This window comes from Podarcis vaucheri (assembly GCF_965113315.1).
Source record: "Podarcis vaucheri genome assembly, chromosome: 17".
Classification (NCBI taxonomy): Eukaryota; Metazoa; Chordata; class Lepidosauria; order Squamata; family Lacertidae; genus Podarcis; species Podarcis vaucheri.
Window position 1 is genome coordinate 11225046 of NC_138755.1, and position 21950 is coordinate 11246995.

The following is a 21950-nucleotide window of genomic DNA, read 5'->3' on the forward strand; positions in this document are numbered from 1 at the left end:
GGGGCATGTCTTCTTCACCTCCTTCTTCGCTACAATATATCCATTTATTTCCAATTGTCAATGTCAAAAGGGACTAAAATCTATAAAATTCATAGAAAATCAACGTGCCAATTTGCTCAATTTCTTTAGGACTCCATGACACCTCCCCTGTCCTCCATAATCCCTCAAGCAAGGTGTCAAGACCCTAATCCTGTCAAACCACTCTGCCAAGCCTTTCCTCCGGGCAAGGCCAGGTGGCAGACCATGCATACATGGACCATTGTCTTCTCATCAGGTACTCAGGATGTGCTTATCTGCACATATCTCCAGCTCTGCATATTCCCCCCTCCCTCCTCCATATGTTAATCCTGTGTGACCCAACCTCTTCTTAATGTATTCATGATGTAATCTGTGTAACCCAACCTCTTCTTAATGTATTCATGATGTAACTGGGATGTATTTTGCACTGTATTCTGGGACATGGAGGGAAATTTCAAAAGTTCATGTCACCCCTTTCTCGCTGTTCAATCTCGTCTTGAACCTGGTGCGCAATAAACTTGGATCTTCTCCAGTTTGCTCCTGTCTCCGGCTGAGCTCATTTTCTTCCGCAGGGACCCGTGGACCTAGTCCGACGAGCTGGGTGGCAGAGTAGCCCCGCACCCAGATTTTACCGTAACAGTTAGCTAGGCTAGAGATCTTCTCTATCCAAATATCTATGTCCAATAACGAAACCATCTTTCTTATTTTCCCATTAAAAGTCTTGGTGTGATTGCTTGTTCCTCCAAGGTATTTCTCTGCAGAAATTCAACCTTCTGTTGATGCACATAAAGTGGATATGCTGTCATGCACCTCCCTCTCCAAATACATCATATAGCTTGAATAGGTAAGAAGATGTTATTGATAGCAAAGGGAAATAACAGAATAGGCAGGGACAGTTGGAGAACCTCCCATAGCTGATCCAGATGGGGAATAGACCTAACTCAGTGGCAGAACATCTGGTTTGGCTGCAGAAGGTCCTGGTTTGATCCCTGGTATCTCCAGATACCACTGGAAAAGACTCTCTGTCTGAAACGCCGGGCAGTCAATGTAGAGTCTATTGAGGGAGAAGAACCAAGCGGTCTACTTTGGCAGAAGACAGCTTCCTTTGTAACTATCTTAGATGACTGCCCTCTCCCTTCCTTAAATTACAGTATTCAATGATGGATTTGGAAGCCAAAATATTTCTCAGGGTTTGGGTTTGTTTTTGTTTTTTGCTTAATTTCTTTCCCCAAGTTTTACTTATTTGGCAGAACAGTTAAGAGAGGCCAATGCAACAAGACCTTTCCAAGACTGCATGATGTGCCAAAATAAACAGGGCTGTGAGCCAGCAGGATGAAGCTTATGGAACAGAACCAAAAGCTCTGGACTGGGCAATGGGAACAAAGGCTTTTCCTCGGTGCAAGAGAATCAGCCCCAGCCGACAATCCCGCTTCACTCCGCCCGGAAGTCTGAAGGGAATGGGAGGCAGCAATGTTATACAGACACCTGGTGGCTTGTGACACAACTTGGAGGGCAGAAGCCCAACAGCTGCTGCCACCAGAAAGATAGGGACAGAGAAACCGCTTTCTATTCCAATTAGAAAAGCAAAAAAATAGCAAGCAAAAAAAGGGATTATGGAAGCCAAAGGGGAACTGGAAGGGCCAGCCTTTCAATTGCCTTATAGTTTCCTTCCTTTACAATGGTTGAAAGGATTCCCTCTCTCTTCTTTCTTGTATCTGCCTTCCCAAAAGCCTAGAGGTGGATAACACTACTTATGCAGGACTGCTGCAATGGCCTCAAACAACAAGGAACAAGACTCCAAACACAGAGCTGCCAAATGTGGAAATCTGGACAAAGTTGTTGAGCTTTTCCCTGGACATTTTGCCAATTCAGCAAAAATCCGCCCGGAAGCCATTTCGCACCCTGATTCCCAGATGTATGGCAGCCCTACCAAAGGCACCCCCGAAATGTTTTGCTTCATGAACCCACATTTCAAGACATGCAGATCCTTCCCTATATCTAGCCCTGGGCACATTAAAAAACAAATTAGAGGAAAACGCGTTCCAAAGCTCGTAATGTAAAATCCCAGAGGCCATTTGGACTGCTCTACAGCACCACCTGTTGCTACATGTGTATAGCACAGTTATAAAAATATAATTGCAGGTAGGTAAGGCAGTTGTTGATATTTCTTTCGGAATTAAGATTGCCGGAATAAATATCAAGAACCTCAGATGTGCAGATGACACAACCTTGATGGCAGAAAGTGAGGAGGAATTGAAGAACCATTTAATGAGGGTGAAAGAGGAGAGCGCAAAATATGGTTTGAAGCTCAACATCAAAAAAACGAAGATCATGGCCACTGGTCCCATCACCTCCTGGCAAATAGAAGGGGAAGAAATGGAGGCAGTGAGAGATTTTACTTTCTTGGGCTCCATGATCACTGCAGATGGTGACAGCAGCCACGAAATTAAAAGATGCCTGCTTCTTGGGAGAAAAGCAATGACAAACCTAGACAGCATCTTAAAAAGCAGAGACATCACCTTGGCAACAAAGGTTTGTATAGTAAAAGCTATGGTTTTCCCAGTAGTGATGTATGGAAGTGAGAGCTGGACCATAAAGAAGGCTGATCGCCGAAGAATTGATGCTTTTGAATTATGGTGCTGGAGGAGACTCTTGAGAGTCCCATGGACGGCAAGAAGATCAAACCTCTCCATTCTTAAGGAAATCAGCCCTGAGTTCTTAGTGGAAGGACAGATCGTGAAGCTGAGGCTCCAATACTTTGGCCACCTCATGAGAAGAGAAGACTTCCTGGAAAAAAACCCTGATGCTGGGAAAGATGGAGGGCACAAGGAGAAGGGGACGACAGAGGATGAGATGGTTGGACAGTGTTCTCGAAGCTACCAACATGAGTCTGACCAAACTGCGGGAGGCAGTGGAAGACAGGAGTGCCTGGCGTGCTCTGGTCCATGGGGTCACGAAGAGTCGGACACGACTAAATGACTAAACAACAACAACAACCATGTGGGTCTGCCGTATCTGAAGAAGTGTGCATGCACACGAAAGCTCATACCAATAACTAACTTGGTTGGCCTCTAAGGTGCTACTGGAAGGATTTTTTTTAATTTTGTTAAAAATATAATTGACAGTCTAGCTGAGTCCTGGGGACACAAAATCAGAGAGTGTACAAACTGTGTAAGTGGATGTCAAGCATCCCAGCCTGCTTCTTGAGATCCCTTCATATTTCCTTTAACTAGGAATGGCTCTTGACTCTCCTGTACTTTTAAGGGGCAGAAATTGTACACACATGATATATACATTCACAAAAGCAGATTCCCCTAGACTTCCATGAAACAAAGCTTCAGAGTCTCTCTCTCGTTCGTTCGCTCTGAAAAACTCTCAGATAGTTTCCTTTGGGGCCTTTGCTGTTTCTAGAACTCTGGCCTTAATTATAGTCTCCTACTTTCTGGCAAATGTCACCCTGTTTGTTTTGCTGGGCTCAATATTAGGCTGTAGCCATGATGGTATGAAAGCATTTCAGCCCTCTCGTTTTTCATCTCTTCTACCCTACCAAACCACATGCTGGGCAGAAAAAGAATTTTATGGCAAAACTTGATCCACACGATTGTGGGAGACAAACATTTCCAGAGCAAGGGATGGGGAAGGAAAAATATTAGAGGACCTCAGCAGATCGTTAGGTAACAGGACTGATTTAGAGTTGCAACATGTTTTACTGCCCTAAGAAATAATATTAACAATACCACTCCTCCTCCTACTAATAGTAATATATTACTGTGCTCTTTTACTAAAAAGCACTCAGAGAGGCATGTAGCATAATAATAAAGCCTGCATAATATCTATAAGAGTACAAGGAACCAACAATTTCTAAAAGCAATAGAAAAACAATTTCTGAATCATGGCTGGAATGAGATGACCCAATTTGTTCTGGAATGAATCATTTCAGTCCTCCAGAGAGGCTCACTTTCAACTGCATATGACTCAGAACCTGATAGATAACCACAGGCATTTTAGGATTTTGGGGCCCTCAAAGAATGGATACTGGGTGGGAAGTCTCTGGGTCAGGGGTGATGACTAGTCCCCCACACTGAGGGGGCCTGAGGTCACATGACATCACATACAAGTCATGCGCCCCTCTGCATGTTCCACCCCTGCCCTGTGGCGGCGGGCTGTGGGGGATGGCAGCCCCTTCAATAATGGGGGGCTCACCCCCCTACCCACAAATATTGAAGGAGCTGAAGTCCTTTCTGCCCCCTATAGTTGGCGCCCCTGCTGTGGCTCAATTCAGACTTTAGCTGAAGGACAGTCCTTTGCAGAGACTGCTACAGATACTGTAGAAGTTTTCACTCAGGTCCACGTATGCAAATAAGGAATTGAAAGTGACGTTCAGTGATTGGATAGTTATAGAAAGTTGTTACTGTTGCTTTATAGTTGAGCTCCATATAAGCAGGTTGGCTGAACCCTTCAGCCCAGTTCTGTTCTGGCCTGTGAATAAACAAGAGCTGTTTGAAGAATCACTGTGTTGTCTGATATGTTCACCCACAACTTAACAAAAACAAAGAGGGTCACAGGTGGAAAGAACACTGTAAGACCTGCTCAGAAATGAAATAAGCTGAAATTCCTTGAAACAGGACCCAATTGCCTTACCAGGAAGGACTGACTTGGGTTGCTATTGGCTGATGTTTAAGTCAGCGGGTGTCTAACTAGAAAGCCCTTAGAGCTTTTTCTGTCTCTAAGACGTGTTGATACAAAGAAAGTGCAAGTAAGAAAAACAAGCAGATATTTAGAAAGGGTAATGACAACCGCCTGTTGAGGAGGAAGCAAAGGAAGGGCTTAGCAGAGAACAAGTCTGTGCTGCCCTCAGATGCTATCAGGAAGTTATTCTGATAACAGGGTAGTGTTCAATTCCTCTCTACCAGCTAAGGATGCAGATTACATCTCTATAAAGCTATCTAATTGGGACCAAGCCATATACAGCTATTTAGGACACGAATGACACGTCTCTGATCTTTCCCCCCGCTGATATATATCTCTGTTTTAATTGTTTATCCAGCACTAATAGTTAGCTCTTCCAGGCTAACCTGTTCAGGAGACTTCACTGCCCTTCTGTGACACAGAGCTTTCCCAGGCTTAGCAAGCAAAACCCAAGCAGTGTACCACTAAGAGGGCAAAAAAAGTAATGGCTGCTATAGCAATCCTATGCATATTTACTCAAGGATAAATCCTACCAAGCTCAATGGGACTATACTATTAAAACGACTACCGTTTACCCCTGTTAAAGCACCAAGAATTATCCTAGATTGTACAGCCTATAGTATGTGTTATTGCCCCAGCTCTATTCATTATTTTCATTGCCATGATCCTACACTTTGTCGAAGGGAAACTCCCCACCAGAGTAGAAATCATATATCGAACAGATGGAAAGCTCTTCAATCTGAGCAGGCTGAAAGCAAAGAGTAAGGTTACTGTAACTTCCGTCTTAGAGCTTCAGTATGCTGCTGACAACGTAGTGTGCACACGCTCAGAGGATGACCTCCAAACTATCCTAAATATCTTTGCAGCTTACGAAAAGCTTGGCCTATCACTCAACATCCAAAAAACCAAAGTGCTGCACCAACAAGTACAAAGCAACCCCTCTGCAGCGCCACAAATCCCATTCAATGGTGTAACGCTGGAAAATGTTGATCGCTTCTCCTACCTAGGCAGTTATCTCTCCACAAGGGCCAACATTGCGGCTTTCTCCCGATTGAAGTGCAGTGTGTTTGAGGACCGGGACATTCAGAGGGAAACCAAAATGCTTGTTTACAAAGCTATTGCACTACCAACCTTACTATATGCTTGTGAAACATGGACCACTTATAAACGCCATCTCCAACTCCTTGAAAGATTCCATCAACGGTGTCTCCGAAAATTTTTACACATACTTGGGAAGACAGGCAAACTAAAATCAGTGTACTGGAAGAAGCAAATATCACCAGTGTTGAAGCAATGATTCTTCAACATCAACTTCGTTGGACTGGTCATGTTGTGCGGATGCCTGATCATCATCTTCCAAAGCAACCAATCTATTCTGAACTTAAAAATGGAAATCGTAATGCTGGTGGTCAACAAAAGAGGTTTAAAGACTGTCTCAAGGCAAATCTAAAAAAATGTAGTATAAACACTTACAACTGGGAAACACTGGCCTTTGAGCGCTCTAGTTGGAGAACAGCCTTTACCAAAGGTGTCATGGGCTTTGAAGACACTCGAACTCAGGATGCAAAGGAGAAACATGCTAGGAGGAAGGCACGCTTGGCAAATCCACACTGTGATCAACTCCTGCCCGGAAACCAATGTCCCCACTGTGGAAGGACGTGTGGATCCAGAATTGGCCTCCATAGTCACTTGTGGACTCATTGTTAAAACTGGTGTTTATGGAAGACAATCTTACTCAGCTACGAGTGATCACCAAAGAAGAAAGAAACACAAGGAAGAATGAAATAAGCCATGGGGTGGGGTGGATACCAAAAAGGCATAGTTGGCTTACTAGAACCCTGACAAGGAGCATCCCATACTGCAACATGTTGTTGCAGGTCCCACTTCTAAATCTGAATTGTTAATCAACTCCCAAATTCCCATCTTCTCTCTGAGATAAGAACACAGTATTTCAGCAACGTGATGGCTGTGGTATTCTTACTGGGGACTTGTGCCTCAGTTCCAGAATTTTGACTGTACATCCTTTGAGACTGGGGACCTTTTAATTTACCCCCCCACACACACACACTTTTGTTACTGTGTAAAATACCAAGTACACTGACTGAACTACAAGAAATCAGCAGCCGTATTCCTAGCAGAGGAAAGCCTTCTGACTTTGCACTGCAACCACAGTGTGATAGTCCCTCTTCTGGAAATACCGTAATGCAAGCCTGTCCTCAGCTGTCCTTTTCGGGAAGTGAGAGGGAAGAACCAAAGGCTGTGTTCCGAACTTCCTTATCCGACCCCGACAGTGGAGCCAAGGATTTCATTTCCCTATTACTAAATTGAAGAACTCCGGTCACTGAGAAAGGGTTGAAGAGCTCCACACAGACTTCCCATTTACAATTCATGGACTCTTCTGTGCACTGGTGAAAGTGATGACATGTCCAAGGCTGGCTCTACCATTAGGCAGAGCGGGGCAGTTGCCTCAGGCAGCAGACAGAGGAGGGTGAAAGTAGCAGCATCAGGCAGATCCGCCTCCTGGCCATTACCCTTGAGGCCTTCTTTGGCCATTCACTCCTGTTCCAGACATGAGCTTATGGTGTGCCACAGCCTGGGCCAGCCCCAGCCCCCATGCAAAAGTATATACAGCTGTACCTTGGTTCTCGAACAGAATGCGTTCTGGGAGTCCGTTCAGCTCCCAGAACCGTTCGAAAACCAAGGCGCGGCTTCCGATTGGCTGCAGGGGTGTGCTGCAGCCAATCAGAAGCCACAGAAGCTGCGTTGGACGTTTGGCTTCTGAAAATCATTCGAAAACTGGAACACTCACTTCCGGGTTTCCATTGTTCGGGGACTGATTTGTTTGTGAGCCAAGGCGTTTGAGATTCAAGATACGACTATATAGAGAGAGAGAGGTTTCAAATTGAACAGGGTACACCGTGAGTCTGGTTTGTGCGTCTATTTCATCCTTTAGTGCAGCTGTCTCTCTGTCATGGATGCATCAGCTTAGATTTCTGAAATGATATATAATGAAATGAAAAAGACGTTTAAAATAACCTTTGCCAAAAAAAACCCCAGAAACTTTTCTTTTGGGAATTATAGGAACAGAACTACCTAAAATGTATAGAAACTTATTCATGTATGCTACTACAGCGGCAAGAATGTTACTTGTCCCAAAATGTAAAGAAGCAGAAGTCCCAGCGAAAGAAGAATGGATACAAAAACTTATGGATATGCAGAAATGGTGAAACTTACCGGAAGAATAAAAAATCAAGATAACAATTTTTAAATAAAAGAATGGAAATGGTTTATTGAATATTTACAGATAAATGATAAACAGATAAAAGCATTGGCAGGATTATTGTAATAACTGGCAGTTTCATAAGAGTATATATTTAAAGAAGATGAATAATTTGGATATGCAGATGATATTAAAAACAAATTTAAGGAACAGCAGAAAGAAGGGGGAGGAAGTCAAGCTTTGAAATGTTAAAATGATTGTAAAATTAGTGCAATGTATAAAATTAGTGAAATATATAAACTTGAAAAGTATAAATAAATAAACTCTCTTTCACTCTCTCTCTCTCCCTCTCTCTCTCTCTCTCTATATATATATATGTGATTTCTGAAATTGCAGGGGGTTGGACTAGATGACCCTGGTGGGTCCCTTCCAATTCTATAATTCTTGTTCAACCTTGAGCCACCCAAGATACTGTTGGACTACAACTCCCATCATCCTTGACCCCTAGTCCTTCCCGCTAGGGATGATGGGAGTTGTAGTCTTGTGGTGGCGAGGCTCTCTAAGGTTGAGCTTTTCCTCCTCTACATTTCTATCTCTAGGTTCGCCACGGGGAGAGGCGCCACTTCCGGCAGCCGTCTGAGGGCGAAGGGCCACTTCCGCCCGGACGTTGGGTGCTTCTCAGCTGCTTCCGGGGATCTAAGATGGCGGTGGCGCTGTCGCTGCCGCTCGCAGCGGAAGGGTCTCCCTAAGTCATGGCGGACTGAACGGCGGCGGCTCGCCCCGGGGAAACGGGCTACCTCGTCCCATGCCCACCCAGGTTGGGTGTGAGGGGGTCCGGGGGGGAAGCGGGGCTCGCCTGGGCCGTGTGTCGCTGCAGGAGGGAGAGGGGAAGGTTTCCGTGGCGGTGGAATGGGCGCTGGTTGCTGGGGGCGAGTTGGGTTGCTAGGGCCGCGCTTGCTGGGTTGGGAGGGGGAGAGGGTCTCTCGGCCGCTTAGTGGGGCATCGCCTGCATCTGGGAGCTCCCTGTCTATGGAGATCAAGGAGGCGCCTTTCCCTTCACTCTTTCTGCGACGCCTGCTGAAATAATAATATTAATAGTAAAAATAATAAGAAGAAGATTTATACCTCGCCCATCTGGCCAGGTTTCCGCAGCCACTCTGGGCGGCTCCCAACAGAATATTAAAAACACGATAAAACAGACATGAAAGACTTCCCAATACAGTGGTACCTCGGGTTACATACGCTTCAGGTTACAGACTCCGCTAACCCAGAAATAGTGCTTCAGGTTAAGAACGGAGCTCCAGAACGAATTAAGTACTTAACCCGAGGTACCACTATATATTGCTTGAAATATGGTGCCTTTCACTTTCTCCCCCCACCCTGTTGTTACTGGTTCAGAATATTGTATGCTGCTCTAAAAGGTTCAGGTGGGGAGATGAAGGTGGTCAGTCTGTGGACTGATAAAAACCATGATTTACACCAGGGGTAGGGAACCTAAGGCCCATGGACCGGATGCGGCCCAATCACCTCAATCCAGCCCGCGGACAATCCGGAATCAGCATGTTTTTACATGAGTAGAATGTGTCCTTTTATTTAAAATGCATCTCTGGGTTATTTCTGGGGCATAGGAATTCGGTCATTCCTCCCCCCCAAAAAAAAAAAAATATAGTCCAGCCCACTACATGGTCTGAGGGACAGTGGACCGGCCCACGGCTGAAAAAGGTTGCTGACCCCTGGTTTACACAGCTTTCATTTAAAGGAGGCGGGGGGGGGGGGAGTTGTAGGATTTTCTCTGATTCCTTTCCACTCTCTTAGTCCAGTCTAAGATGAGCCACGTGCACAGTTGTTCTTAGTCCTGGTGCAAGAGATCCTTTAAACTGGAGACGCCAGGGATTCACAGCCATTGTTTGAAAAAGAGACAACAGTTTGGGTGAATTCTCCCATTTGCTCTTTACAGCTTAGCGTCCCGTAAAGGTTTTTCCTTGACACATCTCATACAGCTGAGCATGAAGGTTTGAGTCAGACAGACAGAGGTGGGGGTAACATGAGTCTTGTTTGCAAATGCATTGATTTGTACTTTAAAATGTTTGGGGCCTTTGGGCTTCCTTAGTCGCTTTGTTAGTGAGATTCTCACCCTTGTTTCTGATGGGTCTGCAGTTCTGCTTCCCTGGCGAGGCACATGGAAGTTTCATCCCAACCCCCCACAGAAGACGCAGCCTGCACTGGTTCCAGTTGTTAAATGAATTCCGTGTCACCCACCTCAGTGCAGTACTTAAGCCAGGATGAGCTGCGCCACTCAGACGGAAGGCAACTCTTTAATCCCAGGTCCAGCGGTCAAGGGGGGAACTACCCAGGGCTCTTCCCCGGAGGGGGTGCCGCACGCAGCCAACATAGTGAGCCTGACGAAGTGGACAAGATCAAAAGCAAGCTCTTCTCTGTCTGGAACAATGTGAAATATGGTGAGTCAGACTTACGGTTGTTGCATGGAAATTAAGGGAAATAATCCTCCTTCTTGTTAGTCCACCACTTGACAAGTTTAAATAATGTTTGTGCTTCCTTTAAGAGGGAAAACCCCACCAAAGGTGGCATACAATTAAATTACAGAATCGTACAATTATAAAAATATTAAAAGCTAGACAAATGAACCATAAACTTCTAGCCCCAATATCCAAAATATAGTAGCAGTTTCTGGTTTTAAGTCAGAACAAAAAGGAGGGTAGTGGTTGGATTCTCTTTTTCAACAATGCATCCTTATATTTAAAAAATGAACAATTGAAAATTGTTTATTGAGAAAGCTTTGTTAGCTACTAATCATTGATGTCTAAAATCTTAAACCACAAATTAAACATGTATGCATCTCAATTGTGTTTTAATCAGGTTTTTAACTTAATGTTTATTTTATTTTTTAAAATATTTTAAATAGTCATTTTGAACTATTTTTGTTTTATTGTTTTTAAACCACTTTGAAGATGTTGTTTTTTTGCAATCAAGTGGTATATACATTTTATGGAATTAAATACTAAATTGGCAATGTGCTAGTTTTAGCCTACAGTGACATAGAAGGTACGGCTCTGGGAGTACTCAGTAGAATTATTAGCACTTGGCTTTGTATGATTTTGGGAGACCCAGGATATCCCCAGATTTCAGTGTCATAAGACTTGTGGGTAGATGTTGTCTTTGAGAATCAAGATGGCCCCAAACTTCAAGACAATTTGTCGCTTGCACTCTTGAGAGGCCTGATTCTCATGTTGCCCTTTGTCTTGTTGTGCCATGAAGTGACTTCCTTTATTTGTCACAACTCGTCGTGCCATGGAGTGACTTCCTTTGTTTGTGCTGCAAGAGCTCCTCTGAAATTCCTCCATATGTTGAGATCTGGAATTCTGCCATGTCCTCTGGGATATGGCAAATCTCCAGGTCTTGCAACAAAAGCATTCATTCATTGACAAAAGGCACTTTCATGCCAAGCTTGCCCCAAATCCCTGTTAGATTTGGAGGCTGAGCACAGGCTTTTGATATGTCAGTATTTGTTTCTGAGATCAGCTGCCAAGTGTGTTTTTACGAAAAGAGCAGAGAGCAAATGTGTGTAGGAGGCTTACACACCTTGAACAAATATGGCTAGCCTTACTGGTCATGGGGTGGAGAAGATAATATGATTTGGAGAGCAGGTTCTACTTCTGTTTTTTTGTCATCTTGTCATTAGCCTCTGCTGGACTAATAAAGCTGTCACCTCTTGCATGTTTTTCTGGTTGGTTTGAGAACACCTCCCCTGCCAGCTTCTGCTTCTGCATTAGCTCCTTGAATCATGGCTGTGGAGAGTGAATGTGAGCACAGATCTATCTGGGTTGGTGAAAATGTCCTATTAAATTCTACTTACAACACTGATTGTGTGTTTTGTGTTTACAGATAAGGATTTCGTATCTTACCCCATTGGCATTTAAAAACTAATCCAAGAGGCAGGGGTGGGGTTGGAGAGATTTAATTCTGCTTTCTTTTTGTGTAATGTTTAACTTGATTGCTTTATTCCACTGTATCTTCCCTCCCTGCATTTTCTCCTGCACTAAGAGCACTTGCTTTGTATGATTCCAGGTAGCTTCTCTTGTCAGGCTTGTCAGGAATGAACAGGGGCAATTTGGATGGGGTTGCTTTTAATCTGTAGTTGAGGGGCTGGAAAAAATAAAACATTTATAGTGCTCTTTCTACACCTGAGCACTGAGCTTCAGCACATTGTAGAATTCCCCATTGCAGGCACATGTTGGTGAATACTTTATCTGTTCATTTAAGTATTTATAAATCACACTTCAGTAGTAGTAGTAGTAGTAATTAATAATAATAATTACAAGCCAGTGTTCACCATACAAAAGATACAATCATAAGAATGTCAATAAAGCATCAGCAAAAACTTCCATAAGTTGTGGTTGGTTAAAAGAAAATTCTCATTTCAAAGGCCTGTCTAAATAACACCAGCTGAGATTTCACAAAGATGTTGCATGTGCAGAACAAGCTCTGTTCATGCAGGCTATTCTTGGAGAAATGCTCCCAACTACAGCCATGCATTCATGCATGTGAAGACTGAGGTGAATGTGAGAATGCAAGCTGTAGTAAATAGCATTTGAGGGGTGGCTTCTAGTTCATTGGTGGATGTTTATTGGTGGAAGGCAACATCTTAAGGAGAAGTGTGCAGGGAAAGGTGTTCCCTCTGCAGATTGTTATGCAGTCAGGGTGGGTGTGGGGAGTTCTGCCACTGGAGGCCACTGGTTTGGAGGCTAGGTCAAGCCCGGTTTTCCATACGAACCCGCAGGAAGGAAGTGGAGGCCCAGTGTTGAATGCCACATGGCTTGTAACAAACCTACCTGTCTCCTTTGCCTCCTGAGGTTGGACAGTCAAGACCAAAACTAATTTCAGCAAGCTTTCCCCCGTCTACCTCTTTGGACACATCTACCGCTTTGAACGTGAAGGTGAGTGGCTTGGGAGGCAGGGTGGAGGGGATTCCCAGAACTTGGGTTCATTTTCATTTTACGATGGTATTGTGCAGTTCCTTTATGCAACTTCTGCCTGCCTCTTCCTCTGACCCCCAACAAGACACTATTGATTTGGTGTAAAATCCCTCAGTCGATGACAATGGATGCGTTTCTGAAAGAGGCTGCCAATCCTCTTAGCAGTGCAAGAGTACGGATAGGAGATGGCGAATTTGAAGATCAAGGCCAAGAAATCCTTTCATGCCGGCCCTTTGTTGCTTTTCTCTCTCTGCCTCTTCTTTGTCTTGGATAGCCAAGGAGGGATTACAAGCTCATACCTGCCCTTTATTTCCTTAACGTTTGAGATGTATAGTGTTAATTCAGTTTGTTCTGGTCCTTATTCATTTATCCTAATTACTTAGATCAGGCTTCCTCAAACTCGGCCCTCCAGATGTTTTTTGGCCTACAACTCCCATGATCCCTAGCTAGCAGGACCAGTGGTCAGGGATGATGAGAATTGTAGTCTCAAAACATCTGGAGGGCTGAGTTTGAGGAAGCCTGACTAGGATGAAGTGGATTATCTTGACAGTACAGCTAGAGAAAGAGGGTGGGGGACTGGATCTGCCAACAGATCCTTTGTGGGCCAGATTTGACAAGTGGACATGGTCACTCACCTGATGATCATCTGATGTCGCAATGACATTAGGGCAATGTTTCATTGGTCCAGCTGTTGTTGGACTACAGCTTCCATCATCCCTGACCACAGGTTTGTGAAAAACCGCATTAGGGGACAGGTACTCTGAATTGTTGGGACTTGGTGAGAGCTGTGTTGGGAACTGTTTGACTGCCAGTAGCACAGCCAGCCTAGCCAATGCACAATCAGGACTTTGGGACTCAAATTTGTGCACCGGCAGCTACAGCTTCACCTGCCCGTAAGATGTCAGGTGCAGGGCAAGTGAGCATAGTTTGGGGAAAACAGCCTCACAGGCCAAACTGAGACCTGTGCCGGGCCTGAACTCCCCCATCCGTGAGCTAGAGGGTCTCCCTGTAAATATGGCTGGGGGCGTTGTGATGCACAAAGGAAAAGTTCTGCCTCTGGGCTTGCTTGTGTGCTGCTGTTGGCTGGGCCTTTTCCTGACCGGTCTCTGTTCTGCCTTGCAGAGGATGTGGAGTGCTTTCAGAAGGACTTTGCCTCACGCATCTGGCTAACCTACCGACGGGAATTTCAGCAGTTAGAAGGCACTATGTGGACCACTGACTGTGGCTGGGGCTGCATGCTGCGCAGTGGTCAGATGCTGCTGGCTCAGGGTCTCGTCGTCCATTTCCTTGGCAGAGGTGAGAGGCACCGCTCTGTGCGCCATGTTGTGAGGGGATCCCTCTTGCCCGCCTCATCCCATTCCCCTGTCCCATCTTAAAGCATGCATTCACGCATGCAGGTATCTGCAGTGTGCCCCAGAATCACAGAGCATCCCAAAGAGCCATCTAGACTGAACAGCCCCTCCTCCCATTGCACCTGACACCCCACCCCAAGATCAATAATTGAAGGAGAGTTGAGCAGTGGAAAAGTTTTTTGCAGAACAAATAGCACTACGAGTTGTGCATAGTTGATTTCACTAGCAAAGCCAAAAGGCTTGGGCCACCAGATTCAACTGCCATCCCAATCAAAATGTAAGGTAAAGGTAAAGGGACCCCTGACCATTAGGTCCAGTCGTGGCCGACTCTGGGGTTGCGGTGCTCATCTCGCTTTATTGGCCGAGGGAGCCGGCATACAGCTTCCGGGTCATGTGGCCAGCATGACTAAGCCGCTTCTGGCGAACCAGAGCAGCGCATGGAAACACTGTTTACCTTCCCACTGGAGCGGTACCTATTTATCTACTTGCACTTTGACGTGCTTTCGAACCTCTAGGTTGGCAGGAGCAGGGACCGAGCAACGGGAGCTCACCCCGTCGCAGGGATTCGAACCGCCGACCTTCTGATCGGCAAGTCCTAGGCTCTGTGGTTTAACCCACAGCGCCACCCGCGTTCTAATCAAAATGTAGGCTATAATTATTTGCAGTCTTGAGCAAGTGAAATGGCCTTGCATTTGGGATGCTTCAATGTTTGGGTGTTTAATGGGAATGAAGGGTGCCCAAGTCCTTAGCCCGCTTTTTGGTTTTCTGTTCCACTTTTCAGATTGGACCTGGTCAGATGCCCTCTATACCCCCAGTTTGGCGGAGATGGAGCCCATGAAAGCCACCCCTCTGCCCTGTCCCAGCACAGCTAACCTGCGCCAGGTCCCACCTATCCCTACTGACAGGAGCAGGGGACCCTGGGAGCTGCAGGCCCCTAGGCGCACCTGCAGTCCTGATGAACTGGAAAAGGAGCGTTACCACCGGAAGATTATCTCATGGTTTGCTGATCGGCCTCAAGCACCCTTTGGAATTCACCGTTTGGTCGATCTGGGGCACAGTTCAGGGAAGAAAGCAGGGGACTGGTATGGGCCTTCTATTGTAGCCCACATAATCAGGTGAGAGGTGATAAGACACAAGAAATGATTTGACACCCAGGAAATAAGTGGGGGTAGGGGTGTTAGATTTTGGCACATTCTCACCAGGTGTATTTGTGCAATGGGGTGGGCCGAATTGCCAGCTCTGATCAGGAGACCTATATTTGTTGTAAAAGCTCATTTGCCACGTGTTTTTGCCAATTATTGCATGGCTATGCTTAGTGCACCAGACAAATCAAGATGCTCTGCCAACAGTATTTAGTGTTTCAAGATTTGGCAGTGCAAAGGCTTTCCAATCTACAGAACATCCAGAACGGGCCTGCCTCTGCCACCCCATTTTGACTGGGGTGTGGATCATCTCACTGCATATGGCATCAAGGCGATTCAAAGTTTAAGCCATGAGAACAGGCAAAGGTTTTATCTTGTGAATGGGGCTGTGAGACCACAGCGTTAAAATTAAGAGACAAGTCTTGGCCTGCTGCCAAGGTTTGCAATCAAAGGAGAATATGTGTCCCTCCAGAATGTTAAATTGTGTATTTCTGCACTGTGTGTGTATGTGGTCCTGACCCAGAAGTTTCAGTTTCAGCAAAAGGAACAGTCGGTCTTTTCTGCCTCCTTCCTTCCTTCCTTCCTTCCTGTGTTGATCCAGCAGTGTTTAGTCAGTGGGAGGGGCACAGATTCCAGCCTGCCTCCTGCCTTTGAGTCTTTAGCACTTTGGCGTTGTTGTTTGTATTGGGGGGGGGGGGTTGAGGGAATTTTGCCAAGCATCAAAAGCAAAGGAGCCCTGAAGCTGACAGATGAGCTATTCTGCTGCTACACTTACTTTCCTGACCTCGGAAGCTAGAAATCTATAGCTTCTTCCTTTTGTCCTCAATCCTCTGGTGGTGGTCTTGCAGGGATGAGGCTGGCTGGAGAGTGGGGTTGGGAGGCAACGCTGTGTCCAACTGAAGTGCACCTTCTCCCCCCTGCAGGAAAGCAGTGGATTGCTGTTCGGAAGCAGGCAACCTGGCGGTGTATGTGTCTCAGGACTGCACAGGTAAAAGGAGCTGAAGGGGGGTAAGCAGCCCTGCCTGTGGTTCATGAAGCACCTGGGACGTCATAGCCCAGGTAGCTGGGCTGAGATCCCCTTGGCTGCAGGACCTGAAGTCCTTCCTCTGCTGCTTCCCATAGTGTACAAAGATGATGTGGCCAACCTGGCCAATAGAAGCAAAGACAGGACTGCGTGGGACCCTGCTGCCGAATGGAAAGCAGTCATCATTCTGGTGCCCATGCGGCTAGGGGGAGAGACGTTTAACCCCGCCTACGTGGACTGTGTTAAGGTGACTTGGGAATAGGTGTGAGGTGGACTCTGGGACTCAAATGGGCACATCCTTGTTGGAATGCAGGCTGATGCCTCATTCTTCTCCCAAGCCAGGAGCAGGAAAAGAGAGGCGGACATGGTGGGGAATGCTCTTTGGCTCTATGGGACGCGGGTGGCGCTGTGGTCTAAACCACGATCCCCTTGGGCTTGCTGATCAGAAGGTCGCGGTTCGAATCCCCACGACGGAGTGAGTTCCCTTTGCTGTGTCCCAGCTCCTGCCAGCCTAGCAGCTCGAAAGCACGCCAGTGCAAGTAAATAAATAGGTACCACTGTGGCAGGAAGCTAAACAGCATTTCCGTGCACTCTGGTTTCCGTCACGGTGTTCCATTGTGCCAGAAGTTGTTTAGTCATGCTGGCCACATGACCCGGAAAGCTGTCTGGACAAACGCCGGCTCCCTCGTCCTGAAAGCGAGATGAGGGCCGCAACCCCATAGTCGCCTTTAACTGGACCTAACCATCCAGGGGTCCTTTACTTCTTTGGCTCTATGGGATAGAATGAAAATGTAACAGTTCTTTAAGGAGGATTGTGCCCATTCTGTGGAAGGAAGGGTGGGGTGGGAGGTTCCTTTGCTGTGTAACGATGGCCAAGTTGTGTATCCGCAACAGAGAAATTGCCTCTCATGAATGCAACTATTCGAGAAGAGCAGTGAATTAAACATGTTTGACTACTTGCCTGCCCACCCAAGTGCACTTACCAGTTGCATTCCTCTTGCCCTGCATAACGCTCAAAATGGGTGGTGGTGTTTGGTGTCTCTCCTGGTCATTCTGCATCAGGGCATACCACAGAGTAGAATCACAGACTCATGGAGTTGGAAGGAACCACCAGGGTCATCTAGTCCAACCCCCTGCAATGCAAGAATCTTTTGCCCAACCTGGGGCTCAAACCGATGACCCTGAGATGAAGAGTATCATGCTCTACCAACTGAGCTATTTGTTTCCTTCCGTCACTGGGCGACCCCTTGGAAAGGGAGCTGGTCGAAGGTGGTGTGATTTAAGTTCCTTTGTTGTGCAGGAACTTCTGAGGCTGGATTTCTGTATTGGGATCATTGGAGGAAAACCAAGGCATTCCCTGTACTTCGTTGGATATCAAGGTAATAGACTTCATTGCTGAGGTGCAGAAATGTCTGGTCTCCCCTCTCCTCCTCCAGATGTTGGGTTATTACGTGCTGCTTTGCATTTCCCCAACAAGGGCAGGCACCCCAAATTCTCCACCAAAATTGTTTGCATGACATTCATCTATTTCTGCAATTTGCATACATTTTCATCAATACTTGGTCACTCATATGCTCAGCATGGACCAAAATGCAATTGCAGAAGTTACTGAATGTAAGTTAACATGCAGAACATTGCCATTTTTGTTATTGTCATTGTTTCAAACACTGGAACTCGAACATCGCAAACCCGGAAGTAGGTGTTCCGGTTTGCGAACTTTGCCTCAGAAGCCGAACGTCTGGTGCGGCTTCTGATTGGCTGCAGGATGCTCCTTAAGCCAATCAGAAGCCGTGCCTTGGTTTCCCAACGCTTCAGAAGTCAAACAGGCTTCTGGAACGCATTCTGTTTGAAAACCAGTCATTACATTGACTGTAATGATAAGCCAGATTTTCAGCATTCCTTACTGTCAGATTCTGCAAAACGTTGTGATGGGTTTTAAGATGCCACTTGTGGTGTAGGGCCATCTTGCTACTCAGCTGCCTTTGCAGTCTTAGTTCTTAAAACCAGTGGAAGGAACGCCACCCCCCACCCCCTTTCTCTCACCTAGTTATCAGCAGCTCCAAGTGGGCTTACTAGATTATGACCATTGTTTGCTCCTTTAATTTATGATAGCCATTCGTAAACATTTCCTGGTGGTGCACAGTCCCTTCCTCCCTCATACCCCCACCACACTCATTCATGAGACAAAATGATGTTGTTTAGTCGTGTCCGACTCTTCGTGACCCCATGGACCAACACACACCAGGCACTCCTGTCTTCCACTGTCTCCCAAAGTTTGGTCAGACTCATGTTGGTAGCTTCGAGACCACTGTCCAACCATCTCGTCCTCTGTCGTCCCCTTCTCCTTGTGCCCTCCATCTTTCCCAGCATCAGGGTCTTTTCCAGGGAGTCTTCTCTTCTCATGAGGTGGCCAAAGTACTGGTGCCTCAGCTTCACGATCTGGCCTTCCATAAGACAAGATAGGATCCATAACTGATCTCCCACTTCTCTTGTCTTCCAGATGACACACTTCTGTTCCTGGACCCGCATTACTGCCAGCTCTTTGTGGACACCACTAAGGAGAATTTCCCCCTGGAGGTAAGCACCTGCTTAGAGCTCCAGGATGGCATGGGAGCCAGTATGTCTCATTTCACCTTAGGCACAACTGTGACAAAATAGTTAACCTTGCATCCGGTGTGGGGAGTTTACAGCTTAACTGCCAAATCATAAATGTGTTTTGTCACTAAAAAGTGAGGAAGTATAATATAGCCCTTTTAAGAGAAGTATGGTAAAAAGTAAGTAGTCAAAGCAAGAGCTGGTGTTACATTTCTGATGCTTACAGAAGGAACAAAACTGGGCAAGGCATATTTTCATCAGTGGAGGAAAAAAAAATAAGGCATCTTAATTTTCCCTCAAGGTCAGTTCTGATACTTATGAATTCTCTACATGGAGGAGAAACAGGAGAATCATTGGGTCTATATGCTCCAGATGCATTTTTAAAACATGTTTTGAGATGCAGGGTGATATTGAAGGCTTTACTTGTGCAAGATAAATTCTCCACTTGATTTTCCTTCTTGGCTGAGATCAGACAGGACACATACACACACACACACACACACACACACACACACACACCCTGGTTGAACTTCAGGCACTTGGTGAATACTCTCTGAAATTTCAGCAGGCATTTTGAACAAGATTTTCTGACTTCATGGGTGATCTTAACTGATCTTTTGCAACCTCATTGTACACCACTTAGAAGCTACAGTGCTCAGTGGTGTATAAATTGGCGATACTAAATACATAGTCTCTGGGTCACCTTGATGTGAGACAGCTCTGTTTTGCTGAATCCTCTTTTTCCAGTCCTTCCACTGCAACTCACCCCGGAAAACAGCTTTCAGCAAGGTGGATCCCAGCTGCACCATTGGCTTCTACGTCAGCCACAGAAGAGAGTTTGAGGGCCTGTGCGTGGAATTGACACAGGTGAGGGTTATGTTTGCCTTGAGGCAACTCCAAGCCCTGCCAGTGGGGCCAGCTTTGAATTGATGTGTGGATCTGAAAAAACTCAACACTCCTAGGGTTTAGTGGGAGTGGGGTTTGCAGAATTCTGAAATGTGGAGATGTTGAGGGTGAGGATCTGGTTGAGGTGATTTGAGGCAATGATGGAAGTACAGTCGTACCTTCCGAACGCCTTGGCACTTGTACATTTTTGCTCCTGAATGCTGCAAACCCGGAAGTGAATGTTCCGGTTTGCGAATGTTTTTTGGAACCTGAATGTCTGGTGCTGCTTCCGTGGCTTCTGATTGGCTGCAGGAGCTTCCCTGTTCCCTGTACATGGGAATTGTGAGCTATGTTTTTTTCCCCTCTGATGATAACTGACAGAGAGGAAGATGTGCAAATTCTTTTGTACAGGGATTCTACCACGAGGTGTAAGATCCCTGTAATTCTTCCCTGTACTTGGACTATCACGAAACAGAGAGGAAATAGACTCTAGCTATATTTTGTTCCGGCATAGAGACCTTCTCATGTTGTCTCTGCCTCAAGTATTCAGATTGTGTCAATTGTCCTCCTTTGTGTCTATTGCAGGTCCTCAATTCTGCGGCTGCCAAAGAGAAATACCCCATGTTCTCCATTGTAGATGGCTGCGCTCAGGACTATGGTTTAGAAGAGCTCTGTTCCCGATTCTCCCAGCAAACGGTGCAAGGGCAGCGGCCCAGCAAGAGGGGCAGGGCGAAAAAGGCAGCCACAGAGGATTTTGTCGTCTTATGATCGCTGGCGAGGCAGCCCCAACACCACTGACATATTTATTTTTATTTATGTATATGCCTACGGCAGCCCTCTCCCTTTTTGATCCAGGAGAGAGAGAGAGTCCCTGTGTCACTCTTGCAGTGACTTGTCTTCTGCTACTCCAGCCTGTAGCAGTCAGGTAGCACTCCATGCAAGAGGCTGCAATTGAAAGGTCTTGTGGGGGTTACCAAACTCCTTGGTCGTTAGGATGCTGCTAAAAGGAAGTCAAGACACTGGAATAAGCCTACAAGAACATGGGCAAGAGATATTGAGCACTGAAATGACTGTACAATAGCAAGAGCCAAGGCAGTTCGCAGTGAGGAGAGGGAAACCTTTAGCAAGGTGGTTCTGGGTTGATTTTCTAAAAGTAGCTTTCTGTCTATTCGACTGAGAGTTCAAGGCAACTTCATCAACTACACAGAGAACTCAGTCCTGAACTCAGGGCCAGGCTATTAACCCGTGCATTATTGCGCTCAAGTTGAGGTTCTTTGCTACTCCGCTTGTGTGGTTGCTTCTCCCCATCAATTTGTTTCAGTGCACTCCATAGGCCCATAAAAGAAGGAGGAGGGGCACAGCTTGTCTTGTCTATTTTTTAATTGAGGTGTACGTATAGAGACAAATCTGTATTCACTTAAATTGAGGGATGAAGACTTTACAAGCTAGAGGTTGTTCACTGCTTAACCGGTGGCTGGGGAAGAACAAAAGAGGCACAAGGCCTGTTTGGTTAATGATGTATTGGGTGGACTTGAATAATTAGTATTATGACATGGTTTCAAAGTGGAGAGGAAGATCTCCCTTTGGAAGGAGGCTAAGGAAGAGTGGAAGGGACAGTTCAGGTTAGTATCAGGGGAGAATAGGATTCCCTACAGAGATGCATCCCTGGGGTAGATAGAGCCTTGCATATTGGTTGAGTGGTCTGTGGCAAAAGGGTATTAAACCACCACCTGTATACTTTACCCTGGAGACAGTTGCTTGAATTTCTCTTTCCCCTCCCTGCACTTCCTCCTGCCTTATCAGTCTGTCTTCAGTAGCTGCTAGAGCAAAGGTTAGACTGACAGCTCTCAGAAGTGGGCTTGAGTGCTCTTCCGCTTTTCTTAACTCAGGTGTGTTTGTGGTCAGCTAGGTTTGCTGTGTGGATGACTCTGCTGGCAACCCAGACTCCCCCCTTCAGAGGCAACACTCCTCCTTCCAGATCTGTTTGATCAATAAAAGCTCTGCTCCAACAGGTGTACTTTTACGGTGTAG

The 21950-nt window shown here is 46.1% G+C and overlaps 2 protein-coding genes across 2 annotated transcripts in view; one reads left to right on the forward strand and one right to left on the reverse strand.

Annotated features, from left to right (window-relative positions):
• Positions 1 to 21950, reverse strand: part of AP1M2 (adaptor related protein complex 1 subunit mu 2) — a 122417-nt gene that overhangs the window by 29113 nt on the left and 71354 nt on the right. The gene's annotated exons all lie outside the window — the stretch shown is intronic.
• Positions 8586 to 21936, forward strand: ATG4D (autophagy related 4D cysteine peptidase). Its single transcript, XM_082204994.1, has 11 exons — positions 8586 to 8744; positions 10085 to 10386; positions 12799 to 12882; positions 14044 to 14217; positions 15055 to 15388; positions 16339 to 16403; positions 16538 to 16686; positions 17740 to 17818; positions 18940 to 19016; positions 19782 to 19901; positions 20505 to 21936. The coding sequence occupies exons 2-11, from the start codon at positions 10167 to 10169 to the stop codon at positions 20685 to 20687; spliced, it is 1485 nt and encodes a 494-aa protein (XP_082061120.1). The 5' UTR covers positions 8586 to 8744; positions 10085 to 10166; the 3' UTR covers positions 20688 to 21936.

Bases quoted from the DNA above. Each gene is read 5' to 3' on its own strand.
- ATG4D (XM_082204994.1), top strand. From the start codon at position 10,167: ATGAATTCCGTGTCACCCACCTCAGTGCAGTACTTAAGCCAGGATGAG. The intron at 15,389-16,338 runs GTGAGAGGTGAT...TCCCCCCTGCAG, and splicing joins ATTGTAGCCCACATAATCAG to GAAAGCAGTGGATTGCTGTT. The intron at 16,404-16,537 runs GTAAAAGGAGCT...TGCTTCCCATAG, and splicing joins TGTGTCTCAGGACTGCACAG to TGTACAAAGATGATGTGGCC.